The following is a 14007-nucleotide window of genomic DNA, read 5'->3' as shown; positions in this document are numbered from 1 at the left end:
TTTTTAAAAATGAGTCGTCAGGTCGCAAGGTCGTCTGTCAAACACCTAAAGGTCGCAGGTCGGATATGACCTTGTTGGGACCACCTCAATGTCAAGCTGTATAAATTTACTAAGTTAAACATGAACCTTTCCACATTCTCTACTTTTGATCATTAAACTATTTCAAGTTTCATTCAATGTAATATTCTCACATGAGATATACTTCAACGGAACTGATCAAGACCATTTTTTTAAGATGGCTTTCAAGACATCTTATGGTTTATACCGGATGGCCCATTTGGAAGACTCCCGCCGTAACCTTAGTGTGCTTTTTTTAAACTTTAACACGCGTCATATTGATATAGTATCTCACTATATAAATCCTTGTTGACGCTAAATCTTCATATTGTGTACATTGTACACATGATTTGTTATGCGTTTGTACAAATTATTAATAGTCAGAAACAACCGAGGTTCTGCAGATTAATGTAAATAGTGAATTGTGTTTATATTTTCTACTTGTAGTCAATATGTTTCATGCAAAATGTATCAAAGAGAATGATATTGCAGGTCCGGGTTATATAGTATACTGAATGTCGGGCGGATGGCGGAAAGGGGGGGGGGACACCAATTTTCGGAGGTAGAAGAAGGAAACTGGAAGAAGAGCAGAAAATTAAAAGTGGTGTCATAGATTTAGGACATATTTACTTGTTAACAGCTGCGTTCTTTCGATCAAACTCATAAACGGTCTAATTGCAAAACGTATTTCAAAAGACCACAGAGTCTCCATAAGAGAACGAATTATGTACTTATTATTTTTGTTTTCGTTGTTTATTTGTCCGTTTTTTTTTTATCTGAGTAAAAATCTGTATGCGTGAGTTATCCGATTCCCGAAAAAAAAGTGGAAAGAATTCAGACTGAATAAACTGGCAATATAAAGTTTATATTCATGCAAATCCCGATATGACCTCAGTTGAAATAATTTTGATTTGATATTTACATGAGCAACACGACGAGTGTCACATGTAGAGCAGGATCTGCTTACCCTTCCAGAGCACCTGAGATCATACACGGTTTTTCTATGTTTTGTTTTGTATAATGTTGTTTGTCTTTTGGTCTTTTTTGCAATGTCATTGTCAGTTCATTTTCGACTTCAGAGTTTGAATATCCCTTTGGTATCTTTCGCCTCTCTTTTGTATACCTTTATCCGCATCTATGTTTAAACCAAAAATGAATATTGGTATTTGTTTTCAGTGTGAACACATACCTGGAGGAGGATTACGTGCCGGAAGTTACAAATGCGTCTGTAGACCAGGGTACTACTTTCCTCTTCAGAACGCTACAACTAAATTTTTCTCTGGAATTACAATGGAAAATTCGTTTCTAGATGACTATTACAACAAATCATCAATGAACAGCAGTGACTTTCAATGTCTTCCATGTTTGCCCGGATGTGAACTGTGTGATGACAAAACGCCATGTATGGCGGAATATAATATATTACTCCGCGGTATTCCTCTTGGTATACAGAGTTTCTGTATTACAGTATCACTAGTGATTGGCGTGGCCGTTTTAAGACTACGCAAGACAAAAGTAAGTAAAGATGTTAAATAAAAGAAACAATAGCAGAGTTTCGTTTTGTTTGAAATGTATGTTCTTCTGCATGGTCAACAATACACAATAGCTTTTTTTCCTCGGGCTCAATGACTTGTTTATGGTTTAAGAATCTAACCAATAAGGTATGGAAGAAAATTAAGTAAGCGCAGTTCTTTATTTATGAATTGCATGATTCTGTTTGAAATTTTATTATGATGTACGCATAAGCGATGACCGAAGCACATTTTGTATGAAGCGCTTCATACTAAGTAACATGTGCACACGTTCAACGCTCTTACAACCCAATAAAATTACAAAAGACATTTTAGAAGGGGAAAACTCTTAAAAAAAGTACAAAGCGAGTTAAAAATTTGTTTTATACGAATACAGATGGATTCACTTTTTTATTTGAAAGAAAGAAAATCCTTATCAGCGTTTTAGAAATAGCAGTTAAAGGCAACTAGTTATCGGATATAACCCGTTCGTAATCATGTTACATTTTGCTTTGCTGGTATTTATCCGAACATAGTCAGCTCGAAAGGGCCTTTGGATCATTAAGAAATAGTAATAACATTAAAGGTACCAATTTTACTGCACCAGGTGAGCATTTCGACAATAAAAGTCACCAGCTTTGTGAATGCATGATTAAAGATTTGTGTTAAGTTAATTTTATATGTCAAAATAGACATCTGGTGATGCAAAATATTTATTTCCTCCATGTGATGTTTTGTTCTATTTTGTAACAGGTGATGGTTAGTGGTATGTGGGTTTTACTCGAGATTATCCTTATTGGTGCAGTCTTTCTTTATGCTACAGTAAGTATATTGTGTAGGAACATCACAGTAAATAATGATGATCATCTTCGTAAAAATTTAGTTGTTATTGCAAAGGCTACCGTGTGGCTGTTTTTACGTAAACTGTTGACACAAGAGATATGTCTCGCCTTTATGTTATTTTGATAATGCAAATGGCAATCATTTAAAATGTCAACTATGCAAAACATTCAAAGTCAATGAGCCATGAATGTGGTTGCATGGCTTAATAACCTCCAAGGAAATAAGAAATGCCAAGTCTTATGAAACTGCATACCAAATACCTTTAACGTATCCCTTTATACTAACCTAGAAACAACCTTTACCTTGTAAACTATGCAAAAACTTCAGGGTCAATGAACCATAATGAGGGGCGGGGTCATTTTGTCTCCATGGAAATGAGACTTGCAAATGACAATATAGCTGCATACTAAATATCATTGAGTATTAGTAGTTCATTTCTAACTGACCTAATCAAAAACTAACACATGTTAACTATGCAAAACATTAAAAGTCAACAGACCATGACTGAGAGAGGGCCTTATAATTTCCACGAAAGTGTGCTATTGATACATCTATTAGAATAATGCCATTTACAATCCAATATTGATTACCCTTAAACTAACATAATTACAAACTAGTTCATGTAAACTAGCAAAAGTTTCAAAGTAAATAACTATTCCGACATTCCTTTATATTACTATGTATCGCCCAACCCATTCTCAGTTTTCTCATCAAACATTTAAACAAGACACAATTTTCATTATTCACCTCAGAAACTGTTTTAACTAACAAACTTTGCACTGATTAAGTGTATGTTATATTGAAATGTTGTCTACCTAAAAAAATATATTTGAAAATAAAATCTTGCTTACACTAGATTAATATATGTTTAAGAATGTACTATTATTTATATTTTACTGTATCTTTTATTATACATTTCCTGTAATCTCCCTGGATATTTAAGCTTAATTTGGTTATATGTTTTCCTCTCAATGATCATATATAGTATATGTGCTTCTATATGTTCAATTCCCCTGCAGTGCCTCTTCGGTTTTGATAAGAAACCAACAAGTCTCGAATCAATATCAACTATTATTCCTCTAGATGGATTTTCTACTCCATCGACTTCCGAATGCAGATAGATAACTCGAGTTCCCCGGCATATTACGTTTATGCTAATTGCACTTCTTTCGATATGATGACAATCTGTTGTGTTTCCAATATGAATTGTATAGGTCACATGTCACAAGGGATAAAAAAAATATTGCTTTTTTATTTCATTGAAAGGATTTTTACATTTCTTTTATTTGTAACTGGACTATTGGCTGAAATGGTGAAACATGATTTGAATGCATTTTATTGAATTAAAAAAGGGGGAAGGGTAATATCGAGATTTTATTCCTAGAATAAAAAGGTTCATATAAAAGATATATCGGATTTTAGAAATCATAACCAAATCATCAATTGTTTTAACCAATCAAAAAAACAAAATGGTGGCAGTTGATGAGCGAAAACAGTTTTGCACACTCGTTCCTGTTACGGTCTGTGATTTCATGTTTACATACATAGTACACAGGAATTGGATAATGCTAGTAAAAAAATAATTACAAGACTGACATTATTGATGGTAATATTTTGCAGCAACCACATTAGGCTTTTGCACATGACCGAACCGTTCAATAATCTTCAAAGTCGATTCGTAAAACTAGTTTTGAATCAGTTTTATATGAAAGTTGTAAGTAAACATTTCTTGTAATATCGACATTAACTTCGTGACGTAATTCTGGTATAGAAAAACTACATATACAGGAAATCTGGAATATAAGTATATTACAACTCTCAAAAATAATATTTAACCCCGTCAAATTCTTTATGCTCCGAAGGCAGGAGTCTGCAATTTAGTGGTAGTCGTTGGTTTCTACCTTCATATCTGATTTTCGTTTATTGTTGCACAAATCAGGCAGTTGCTGTTCCCTTTTTAATTGTCTCACCTTTTAACACCCAGTTCTTATCATATCTTGCTCATTGTTCTAGGCCGTACAGTGACTTGCAATTGATCTCATCTTTGTCTAGGTTTTTATGGCAAGCATACCACATCTCTTTTACTTTTGTTCCCTAAATGCAACAAGCACGTTCAATTTCCGATAATGTTCCGACGACAGTGTATAGCGTCTGAATCGTATTTCGATTATAGATATGAGGGGGTAGACAGGGGGTACCCTTCTCCCCCTCCCGCCCCCTCCTCCCACCCCGCCCCCATTCTTCCACCTCCCGCTCCCTATCTCCTACCTCCCAATTTTAGAATCTTTTTTTCTCTCCCACCTTAACAAAGCGATATTATTGTTAGAAACATATTATTAAGTGTATACTTATGTGCACAACGCTTCTCTTCATGTTCTTTGCAATTATAAAACGAATGCTGGAATAATTTCCCTTTATGATAACTCCGATTCTTAAGCTTGCGTTGACTTCACATTTTTATTTTATCTCAACTGTATTTCAGCTATACAGTGGATGTAATATAAATGTTATGTTTAGGAACTTTTACACTAAATTGAAACAGTAATGGTGTTGATTTCTAGAAATAGAAACAAACTTTTCTATTTCAAATGCTTGTAAACAGTTCTCAAATGCACTAGACATAGGTTTTATTCGTCCAAATATTTAAAGCTTACTTGAAGAGCGATATATTAATGAAATTGCGAAACTGATAAATACTGCATCTGAATTATAGCAATAGTAGATTACGACATTCAAACCATAAAATCCAATTAGAATATACCAAAATAAGGGAACAAAAAGCCAAACCTCAGGGAATCGTATGTATTAATATTTCATTCTGACATTAAAGTTGTGGCGTTTTATAAGTGCACACAATTTAATAGTTGACACAATGTAACTGTGGTAATATAGAAATTAATAGCAACCATGTCTATACATTTCGGAAAAAAAACATATATGATACTTTCGATGACAATGATACTAACAATTTAATCATCAATATTAATATTTTATGTTCTGTCTATTTTCCAGGTTATCATACAATATTTTGAGCCTACAACGACCATATGTTTAGTGCTACCATGGTTTCGGGAGCTAGGATTTGCGGTGGTTTATGGTGCATTAATATTAAAAGTGTATAGGTAAGCCGATGCTGAAAATTGCTAAAAGAATTTATAACACAAATCAACACTGTTAATATGACAAGTATCATAACTATCTTGAACTATTTTGCTGTTACAAAATTTAGAAAATTATTTAAATTAAGGAATGTATCTCCCTCATGCAAAGCTCTGATTCCTTGCCCGGCTTTGGCTTTACTTTTTTGTCCTTTTTTTGGTTTATAGCTCTTCATCTTTTTAATAAGCTTTGGATTTTCAAAAAATTTGCCTTCGAGCATCACTGAAGAGACATTTATTGTCGAAATGCGCATCTGGTGCAGAAAAATTGGTACCGTTTATGTTATTGTGTATATCAATATGAAGTTAGATGATTGAAACAGCCATTTTTAACGCAAAAATAACGTTTTGTAAAATCGGCAAACATCTATTTAACGGTTTCTAGAATTCCTCTATTAAGAAAAGGAACTGTTCAGATAGTTTAGGCATACCATGCATATATCAGACTATTTAATTCTGATATATTTGCACTTGATATACACTTGATATGAGTATCTTATATTTTGATTGGTTGATGGCATGTGCATTTATCGACCATTTACTTTTATCAGATGACTTCGTTCATTTTCACCACCACAGGGGTGAATCTCTGAAATATACCTTTTAACCCTCTCTGTCGTGGTATTTATTAAAACGTATTTTGACTTTTGAACGCTTCACTGAAACAATTGTTAATTTCAGCTCTTTATCCAATGCATCTGTTTAAAAGACAGTTGCGTCACTGCTGTGTTCTAGATGCCACATTTCTTATTGTCCGGTGACAAGAGGTCATCATACCAAACTGGTCGAAATAGATGTATAATGCTCCTATGTTCTCTAGTCAAATTTTGATTTTTAGATTAAAAAGAGGTGGAATTCCATTTACATGATTAGAAATATTGAACACACAGATTACCTTTTAACGCGAATCCGATTGAAGACGTTCGGTTCTTCATTGCTATTACATTCTTCGGTTGTTTCAACATTAAATCAAAATATTTCCTTTTGTTTTGATACTGAAAATAAATGAGCTTGAATGAACAAAAAATACGTAATCGCAGTTATTTGAATAGATTGAAATATTAACTTAAACGATAAACCAACAGGTAAATTATTGTCCGAAATCGTTGCCCAAACGATAAACCAACAGGTAAATTATTGTCCGAAATCTTTGCCCAAACGATAAACCAACAGGTAAATTATTGTCCGAAATCTTTGCACAAACGATAAATCAACAGGAAAATTATTGTCCGAAATCCGTGCCCAAACGATAAACCAACAGGTATATTATTATCGTCCGAAATCCGTACATAAACGATAAACCAACAGGTATATTATTATCGTCCGAAATCCTTGCCCAAACGATAAACCAACAGGTAAATTATTGTCCGAAATCTTTGCCCAAACGACAAACCAACAGGTATATTATTATCCGAAATCTTTGCCCAAACGATAAACCAACAGGTAAATTATTGTCCGAAATCTTTGCTCAAACGATAAACCAACAGGTATATTATTGTCCGAAATCCTTGCCATTAATCAAATGCAAAATACTGGCAATTGGAATAATCTTTGACTAGAAAAATAAGCAGTTTGATAATCAAATGAAATGTCGGGATGGAGAATAGATTTTATACCTGATATATTTGCCAACGTACACAATCAAAACTCCTTGTCCTGATTTAAAGATTGTCATTGTGAAACATTAATTAATGACCTGCCGATTTGATGGATACTGTTAATTAAAGACGGATATGAAGGAAATAGTCTAAATCAGATTTTCTTTTTACCACTTTACATGAAAAATTTGTTGGCTGCTGATTGACTTTTTTAATAGAGACAATCTTGACCTTGAACATCGATAAGTAACCAATCAGAATTGGTTTGTCACATGATCACCCTTTTATATCCTATTTAATGGCGGCATTGTTTAACACGTCTTAGGAATTTTCAGTCCTTTTCCTCGGCTTGTGTATTAGAACATCAAATATAGAATATCGTGTTTTTGTTTATGAATTATCAGTTGCCAAATGGTTCTTATGTACCGCATGAGAAGAAAAAGTGTGTTGCTTCGTGCTGGTTCCGACCGATGTTTACAAAATCAACTATCGGGATAGGGTAGACTTTCAGTAAAGTCCGCAAAAGATACTGACTGTGTCGATCTCATTGGCATGTACAACGTTTTAAAGCAAAACTGTTTTTATCAGTTCTTAGTCCGTCCAGGCTCAGAACACTTCCAGATCTGTCATTCGCCTACTTAGAATGAAAATGAACGTATTTATCAACAGTAAAAAGATACAGAAGGACACAATATACTATTTAGACATTCACCTTTAGCTTTTCTCTTATTGTGAAAATCAAAAACGCCTCCAATGTTTGCTTATTCCGGTCCATAAAGCCGATAACCAAGAACTAAGCAATCTTGTTACAGTTACAAAAAGATCGGTTATAAAAGAAGGGGTATGGGATAAAGAGGGTAAACCAAGTTGGATCTGGAAAAAAGAAGGATAAATACAACCTGATCTTTGGTAATGGGACACACCAGTGTCACTCCCTCGGTACTCGCGCATGTTTTTGTAGTTATGATCTCAGTTTAGGCCGACTATTACCCAAAAGGTCAAGCAGTTTATCTGACAGCCTGACAGCTATTAATGGAATTTCATAGGCACACACAAGCTTCGTGTAACGAATCTGATGTGTTGTATATTGAATATAAAGTACCTTTGGTGTTTACTGATCAGAGTAAAAGAGAGACGAAAGATATCAAAGAGACATTCAAAAATCATAAGTCGGAAATAAACTGACAACGCCATGGCAACAAAATACACAGCAAGCTTGGCATGGTGCAGACTTTATTGTGCCGTTGTGTCCTTGATTTCTATGTTATTTGGTCAGATGGAATGTTTATCCTTTTATTCTAAACTTATTATCAGGGGCGTTTCTATGAAAATATTTTGGACCTTTTTGTTGCTAAAAAACATAAAATAATTGTGAAATGCACTAATGTAACGGTTCCTGACTTGGAGCATGTATATTTTATAGTTTTTTTGTTTTTTTTTTAAGGGGGGGGGGGGGGGGGGGCGTACGCCCATTACGCCCTCACCTGGACCCGCCCCTGATTATTATTATTATTTTGAAAATAAAGTAAAGAATGAATGAAAAATCTGATACCATTGCTAATATGTATCACTTTATAATCCAGGAAACCACATCGAACGCACTAAATCATAAAATATTATTTTTATTTTCAGGTTATTAGGAGAATTTCAGTCAAGGAAAGCCCACAGAGTACATGTTCGTGATAAAGATTTAATGAAATACTTATGCTGTGTTATAATAGTAGTTTTAGGATATATGTCTGTGTGGACAACTGTAACTTTAGATCATATTAGAGAAGGAAAAACTATTCTAGATACAGGTGTTACTCCTGAAGACAATTTGAAATATTTAGTGTGTAAATCAGGATGGTGGGAATATGTTATAGAAAGTGGTGAGTGTCTATTTTAATGTAATAAGTTTTTCCTAAAGTTAATGAAGTCAGTAGTAAGTGTATGGAGAGCAGCTGGATGTTTAAATTTTTGAAATAAGTGTTAGTCAAATATAACATGGAAAATGGAAGGTGATTTGTTTGTCCTGCATTGAGAGGGGAACGTGGCGTGGTAGATTCAAATGAAAAGTTACAATTTTTTAATGTTTCGTTGATCCTTATAAATTAGGAAAATTTCTGTTGTATCTCTAAAAAGCCCTGGATTTAGAAATCTGAAATAGACAATCAGATATAAATAGCTTGATAATAAGAAATAGAACGTTATTATTGATGCTACTTCAGACTATTGAAGTGATTTATTAACCAAACAAGTAAATGATGAATTAAATCTATGACACATATATGCAAGTAAGATACATACATCTTTCATATGTTTATTATAAATTTGTGTAGTTTCTTTACATAACACATGTTTTAAGATTGAACATGATGCATGGAATAGGAATTATAGGAATGAAAGAAGTTTTAGGATATACATCATTGAGAATACAACTCAAAGACATAATCAATAAAAAGAGTTCAAGAAGGGAACATGCAGTCTTCAACAACAGACAGAAAAACATTAACGGTATCAATTTTACTGCACCCGATGCGCATTTCAACAATAAATGTCTCTTCAGTGATGCTCGAGGCCAAAATATTTGAAAATCCTAACTAATTCCAAAAATGAAGAGATTCTAAACCAAAAAGGACAAAAAAGTATCACCAAAGACCTGACAAGGAATCAGAGCTTTGCATGAGGGAGATCCTTTAAATCACTTCGAGTTTATATTGATACATGCTTAATCATTTAATCAGTTATTTGCAGCTAATTTTTTTTTCCTTTTCAGCTGAATTATTATTTCTATGTTTTGGTATATACCTCTGCTATCGTATAAGATCAGCCCCTTCTGATTATTCAGAAGGAACATATATTTCTGCAGCAATATGCTATGAGGCAGTTATTTCAACAGTATTTTATGTACTTAGGTAAGTTTGTCTTAGGAGACAGTTATTTCAACAATTACGACCATCTGAGGAGGGGGATATCCATAATATTAGCAGGATTGACAATTGGATATCCCCCGACTTATATGGACCGTTACTGGTTTATTATACCGAAGAAAAGAATTGACATTCAATTTGGCCTCATCGGCGGGGAATAATGGGGTTATTCACCGGAAGGTACAATTTGTCCAGGTTATTCACCGGCACTGAAGATTTGGACGAAAATATCCGAATTGATTTACACCAAGTGATATTTTATAAGCCAATAGATTTATTCAGTTTTAATAAATACTAATACACGGTATGTACTTACATTATTGTTTATTGTTTATGCTGTGAGGTAGTTGTGTCATTACTATATTGTTTCATTATTATTTAACGTATGTAGGTAATTGTATAGGTCGACGGTTAATGTTACGAGGCATTTATTGCAATAGTATTTTTATGTAAGGTAAGTTTTATCTTCTGAGGCAGTTATGTCAACAATATGTTATGACTAACACGAAAAAATTCGCTGAGCAACAAATGTTCGAAAGTTATCTAGAAAATTGTATTTATAAAAGCTATGTCATCATTATATGATGAATATCTATTGTATATTCTACTTTTGTACATCATTCAAGATTTCTTACTAGAATATTCTCTGATAATTATAAACTCTTTGACAAAAAGCGGCATATGACAAAATGATAGATGATTTTGCCAAAACATTTTGGATATTTTTTTATTTTAAATGCTCTTTAACATCGTTACAAATTTCGAATGCACTGATTTATCATATATAGACGAAACGCGTGTCTGGAGTTAAAAAATTACAGTCGGATTTTTAAGGTGAAATTGAACAATAAAAATTAAACTCTTTAAGGTGGCATACCTAGATTGTTTACATCTGGTTATTGAAAGCATAAAGTAAAATAACAAAAATACCGAACTCCAAGGCAGATTCTAAACGGAAAGTCCCTTATCAAATTGAAAGTATAACGCAGCTCATAGTGAACGACTATTAATATGTTATATACTTGGTTATCCACACATTTTAGTATGTAGCTAAAAGATATATAAATTCATATTTTAAATCAAAAACAAAAACCTCTCTAAACAAGGGATTCCATTATCTTAATATTTGAAGGCTAAATGTTGATATAACTACTTTTGCTACAATAAAAATGCTTTGATGACAGATTTATACTTTTGGATCTTTAAAAAAAACACATTTTTTTATCTTTAGTTTATTAGTCTTCAACATCTGACAATTTCTAATCTGCCTTTCGCGAAATATTTCATATGATTTTTGGGGGTATTTTATTGATCTTTCGTCGCCCTGAAAATCAATCAGACAAATCTTTAATATAGTTAAAAAGCATACAAATTATAATTGCTTTTTAGTGAGAAGAAACATTTGTCTATCAAAATAGAACATTCAAGCAGGATATAGTATTAGTGTAATATGTAATGGGATTAAGGGTTTTCAAGAGCTATCATGACATCGTAAAATCTAAAATGGCTACCTTTTTCATGTGTGAAAAATATCAATATCAACGAGGACACTGTTCTGACGAAGTACTAATCTACCTGATCACAATCCTGGAGTCATTGATTTTTTTTATAGAGACAATAAACAAGATCCTTCAAACGAGAATAACTGTTATGCCAATACTTGTACATGAATTTAAGGTTCCAATAAGTTGAAACAAACAAACTATTTCTTCCCTTTCATTTCAATTTCATCACTCCTACGATTTTTATGCCTAACCGAACATTGTTGTTTTAAGACATTGGTAAAATAGACTTCATTATCCCCGAGTCGGAAAAAATCATTAATAAAAATACCGAACTCCAAGGTAAATTCAAAAGAGGGATGTCTATAAAACCAAAATCAAACGTTAGACTATAACAACAAATGGAACGAATGGAAAATAAATGTCACATTCCTGACTTGGTGAAGGCATTTTCCGAAGAAAATGTCGTGTTAACCAAGGTTTCATATCTAGTTTAATATTCAACTTGTATGACAGCTGTTTATAGTTTCGTTATATTGACAAAATTGGGTGAACAACCCAAACTGACATTTTTGGTTAATGTGACAATAATAGGGATTCAGCAGCCAAAACAGTGTAAACATGCATTCAAAAAATAAAACACAAATTTGTTTTATAAGTAAACAAATACGCATAATTCTTTATAAAGGACGACATGATAAACCAATAATAAAGATTCTGACTTATACCTATAATCTATTGATATTATGTATTTTTCAGGCATGTTTATTGGTTGAATCTTCATCCAGATTATTTGTTTCTTATGTATTTTGTTCGTTGTCAGATGACTGTTACAATTACCCTTCTTCTCGTTTACGGACCAAAAGTAAGTTGAAAAGATAATAAGATACTTAGAGTGACAATCAAAATAAAAAATGCGGAAAAACAAACTGGGGAAAAAACGAAAGATACAGAAGCAGTTTTAATTTGAGCAACACAAGAACGTCATTTAAAATTAAAGCCGAGCTGACAGAGTTAGCTGATAGCTGTTCTTATTGTACAAATTTCACCCACTGCTGCACAGTATCCGCTAAACCGTAATTTGGTCAAAATAAAAGATTTGTTGATGATAAACTGTTCATGATTTGGATAAGGGTTAAGTTATATTGCAAAGATACAAACAAGTGAACAATCACTGACATGGCTTTGGGTCGATGTTTTCTTTATAAAACGTTAAACTATTATTTGTTTGGTCTAAACAATGGTCATTATGGATAACACCTGAATGTGATATGAAATAAAAGTTGAAAAATATCAAAGCCTGTACATAATTTCATTTACTTAAGGTGGTACCCAACACCTTGACTAACATTAATTTGGCTCGTTTAATTTTCCTAAAATTTTGACAAAATGTTTACTTTGACCCTTTGACAAAAATATAAAAATTTCAAAAAATTTGAACCAACCACTTTATCAGAAAAATTTCTTTGGTTATATAGCAGTTTGACAAACACTAATTTTGATCATTGAGAAGCTTAATATTTCCTTAACAATACAACGTAATTAAAACGTTTAGCTAATTTTTACAGAGTTATCTCCCTGTAGTGTTAGGTACCACCTTAATGAACATTTATCCATTAGAATGCGAGATATTGTTTTTTTCAAACGATCTGTTCTATCTGTTGCAGCTTTTATATGCACATCGCCCACCTGAAGACCACCATATAAGAAATCGTGCTCCTTCTGAGGCTACAGACAATATGGCGCCGGAAACGCTTAAATTAAATGTTGGTATTTCCTCAAATGGAGACGTCGATGTAGGGGAGATAAGTCTAGCTGATATGGACCCAGAAGATATCAGAGTAAGTCCGTTATAACATTCACAGAAATCTTGTTTAAACACAGAAGGTAGTAAAATTTAATTGAAATATCATAATGGTCACTACAGACTTTTAAGTACAATGATAAAAATACGAAAATGTGCACTTTAGCCAACATTTGTGTTAGAACTGTATTTGCCTTACCATTCGATCTCATTATCCATTTGAATTCTTTTCTTTCTCGGGTTTCCAGAAAAAGAGATTTAAAAAATGACTTAATTAATCATTTTATTGATTCGGCCTAAAGACGTGTAACTAACATCAGTACTGATAAAGAAGACTTGGTTTAAAGAAAATTTCCTTATCTAATATAGCACCCATTACATTTAATAATTTACAATTTGATTAATATGTGGTACGATTTTAAGGGTGTCAATAAGGCTATTAGACTCAGATTATACAAAAACATTAATTTTATACCTACAGCATTAGCCACGCCAATAATTAAGGTTCCAGTGATGTCTCATTCCGATGGAACAATTCATTGTTTAAAATAATGTGCTGGCTAAATGTGTCAACTATAGCTATGTATCCGTACATTAGAACTTTTTCAACCTATTTGGTATT

General features: G+C 32.9%; 1 protein-coding gene across 1 annotated transcript in view; it reads left to right on the top strand.

Annotated features, from left to right (window-relative positions):
• LOC127717776 (probable G-protein coupled receptor 158) overlaps positions 1–14007 on the top strand; it is a 45602-nt gene that overhangs the window by 25653 nt on the left and 5942 nt on the right. The window contains exons 3-9 of the mRNA XM_052223610.1: positions 1234–1572; positions 2322–2390; positions 5424–5533; positions 8800–9038; positions 9926–10064; positions 12341–12446; positions 13249–13422. Coding sequence (XP_052079570.1) covers positions 1234–1572; positions 2322–2390; positions 5424–5533; positions 8800–9038; positions 9926–10064; positions 12341–12446; positions 13249–13422 — 1176 coding nt within the window. The remainder of the gene's footprint in view (positions 1–1233; positions 1573–2321; positions 2391–5423; positions 5534–8799; positions 9039–9925; positions 10065–12340; positions 12447–13248; positions 13423–14007) is intronic.

Source organism: Mytilus californianus, unplaced genomic scaffold, assembly GCF_021869535.1.
Source record: "Mytilus californianus isolate M0D057914Y unplaced genomic scaffold, xbMytCali1.0.p SCAF_10, whole genome shotgun sequence".
Classification (NCBI taxonomy): domain Eukaryota; kingdom Metazoa; phylum Mollusca; class Bivalvia; order Mytilida; family Mytilidae; genus Mytilus; species Mytilus californianus.
Note: the sequence above shows the minus strand (reverse complement) of the source record. Positions and strands in the feature narration are given on the sequence as shown.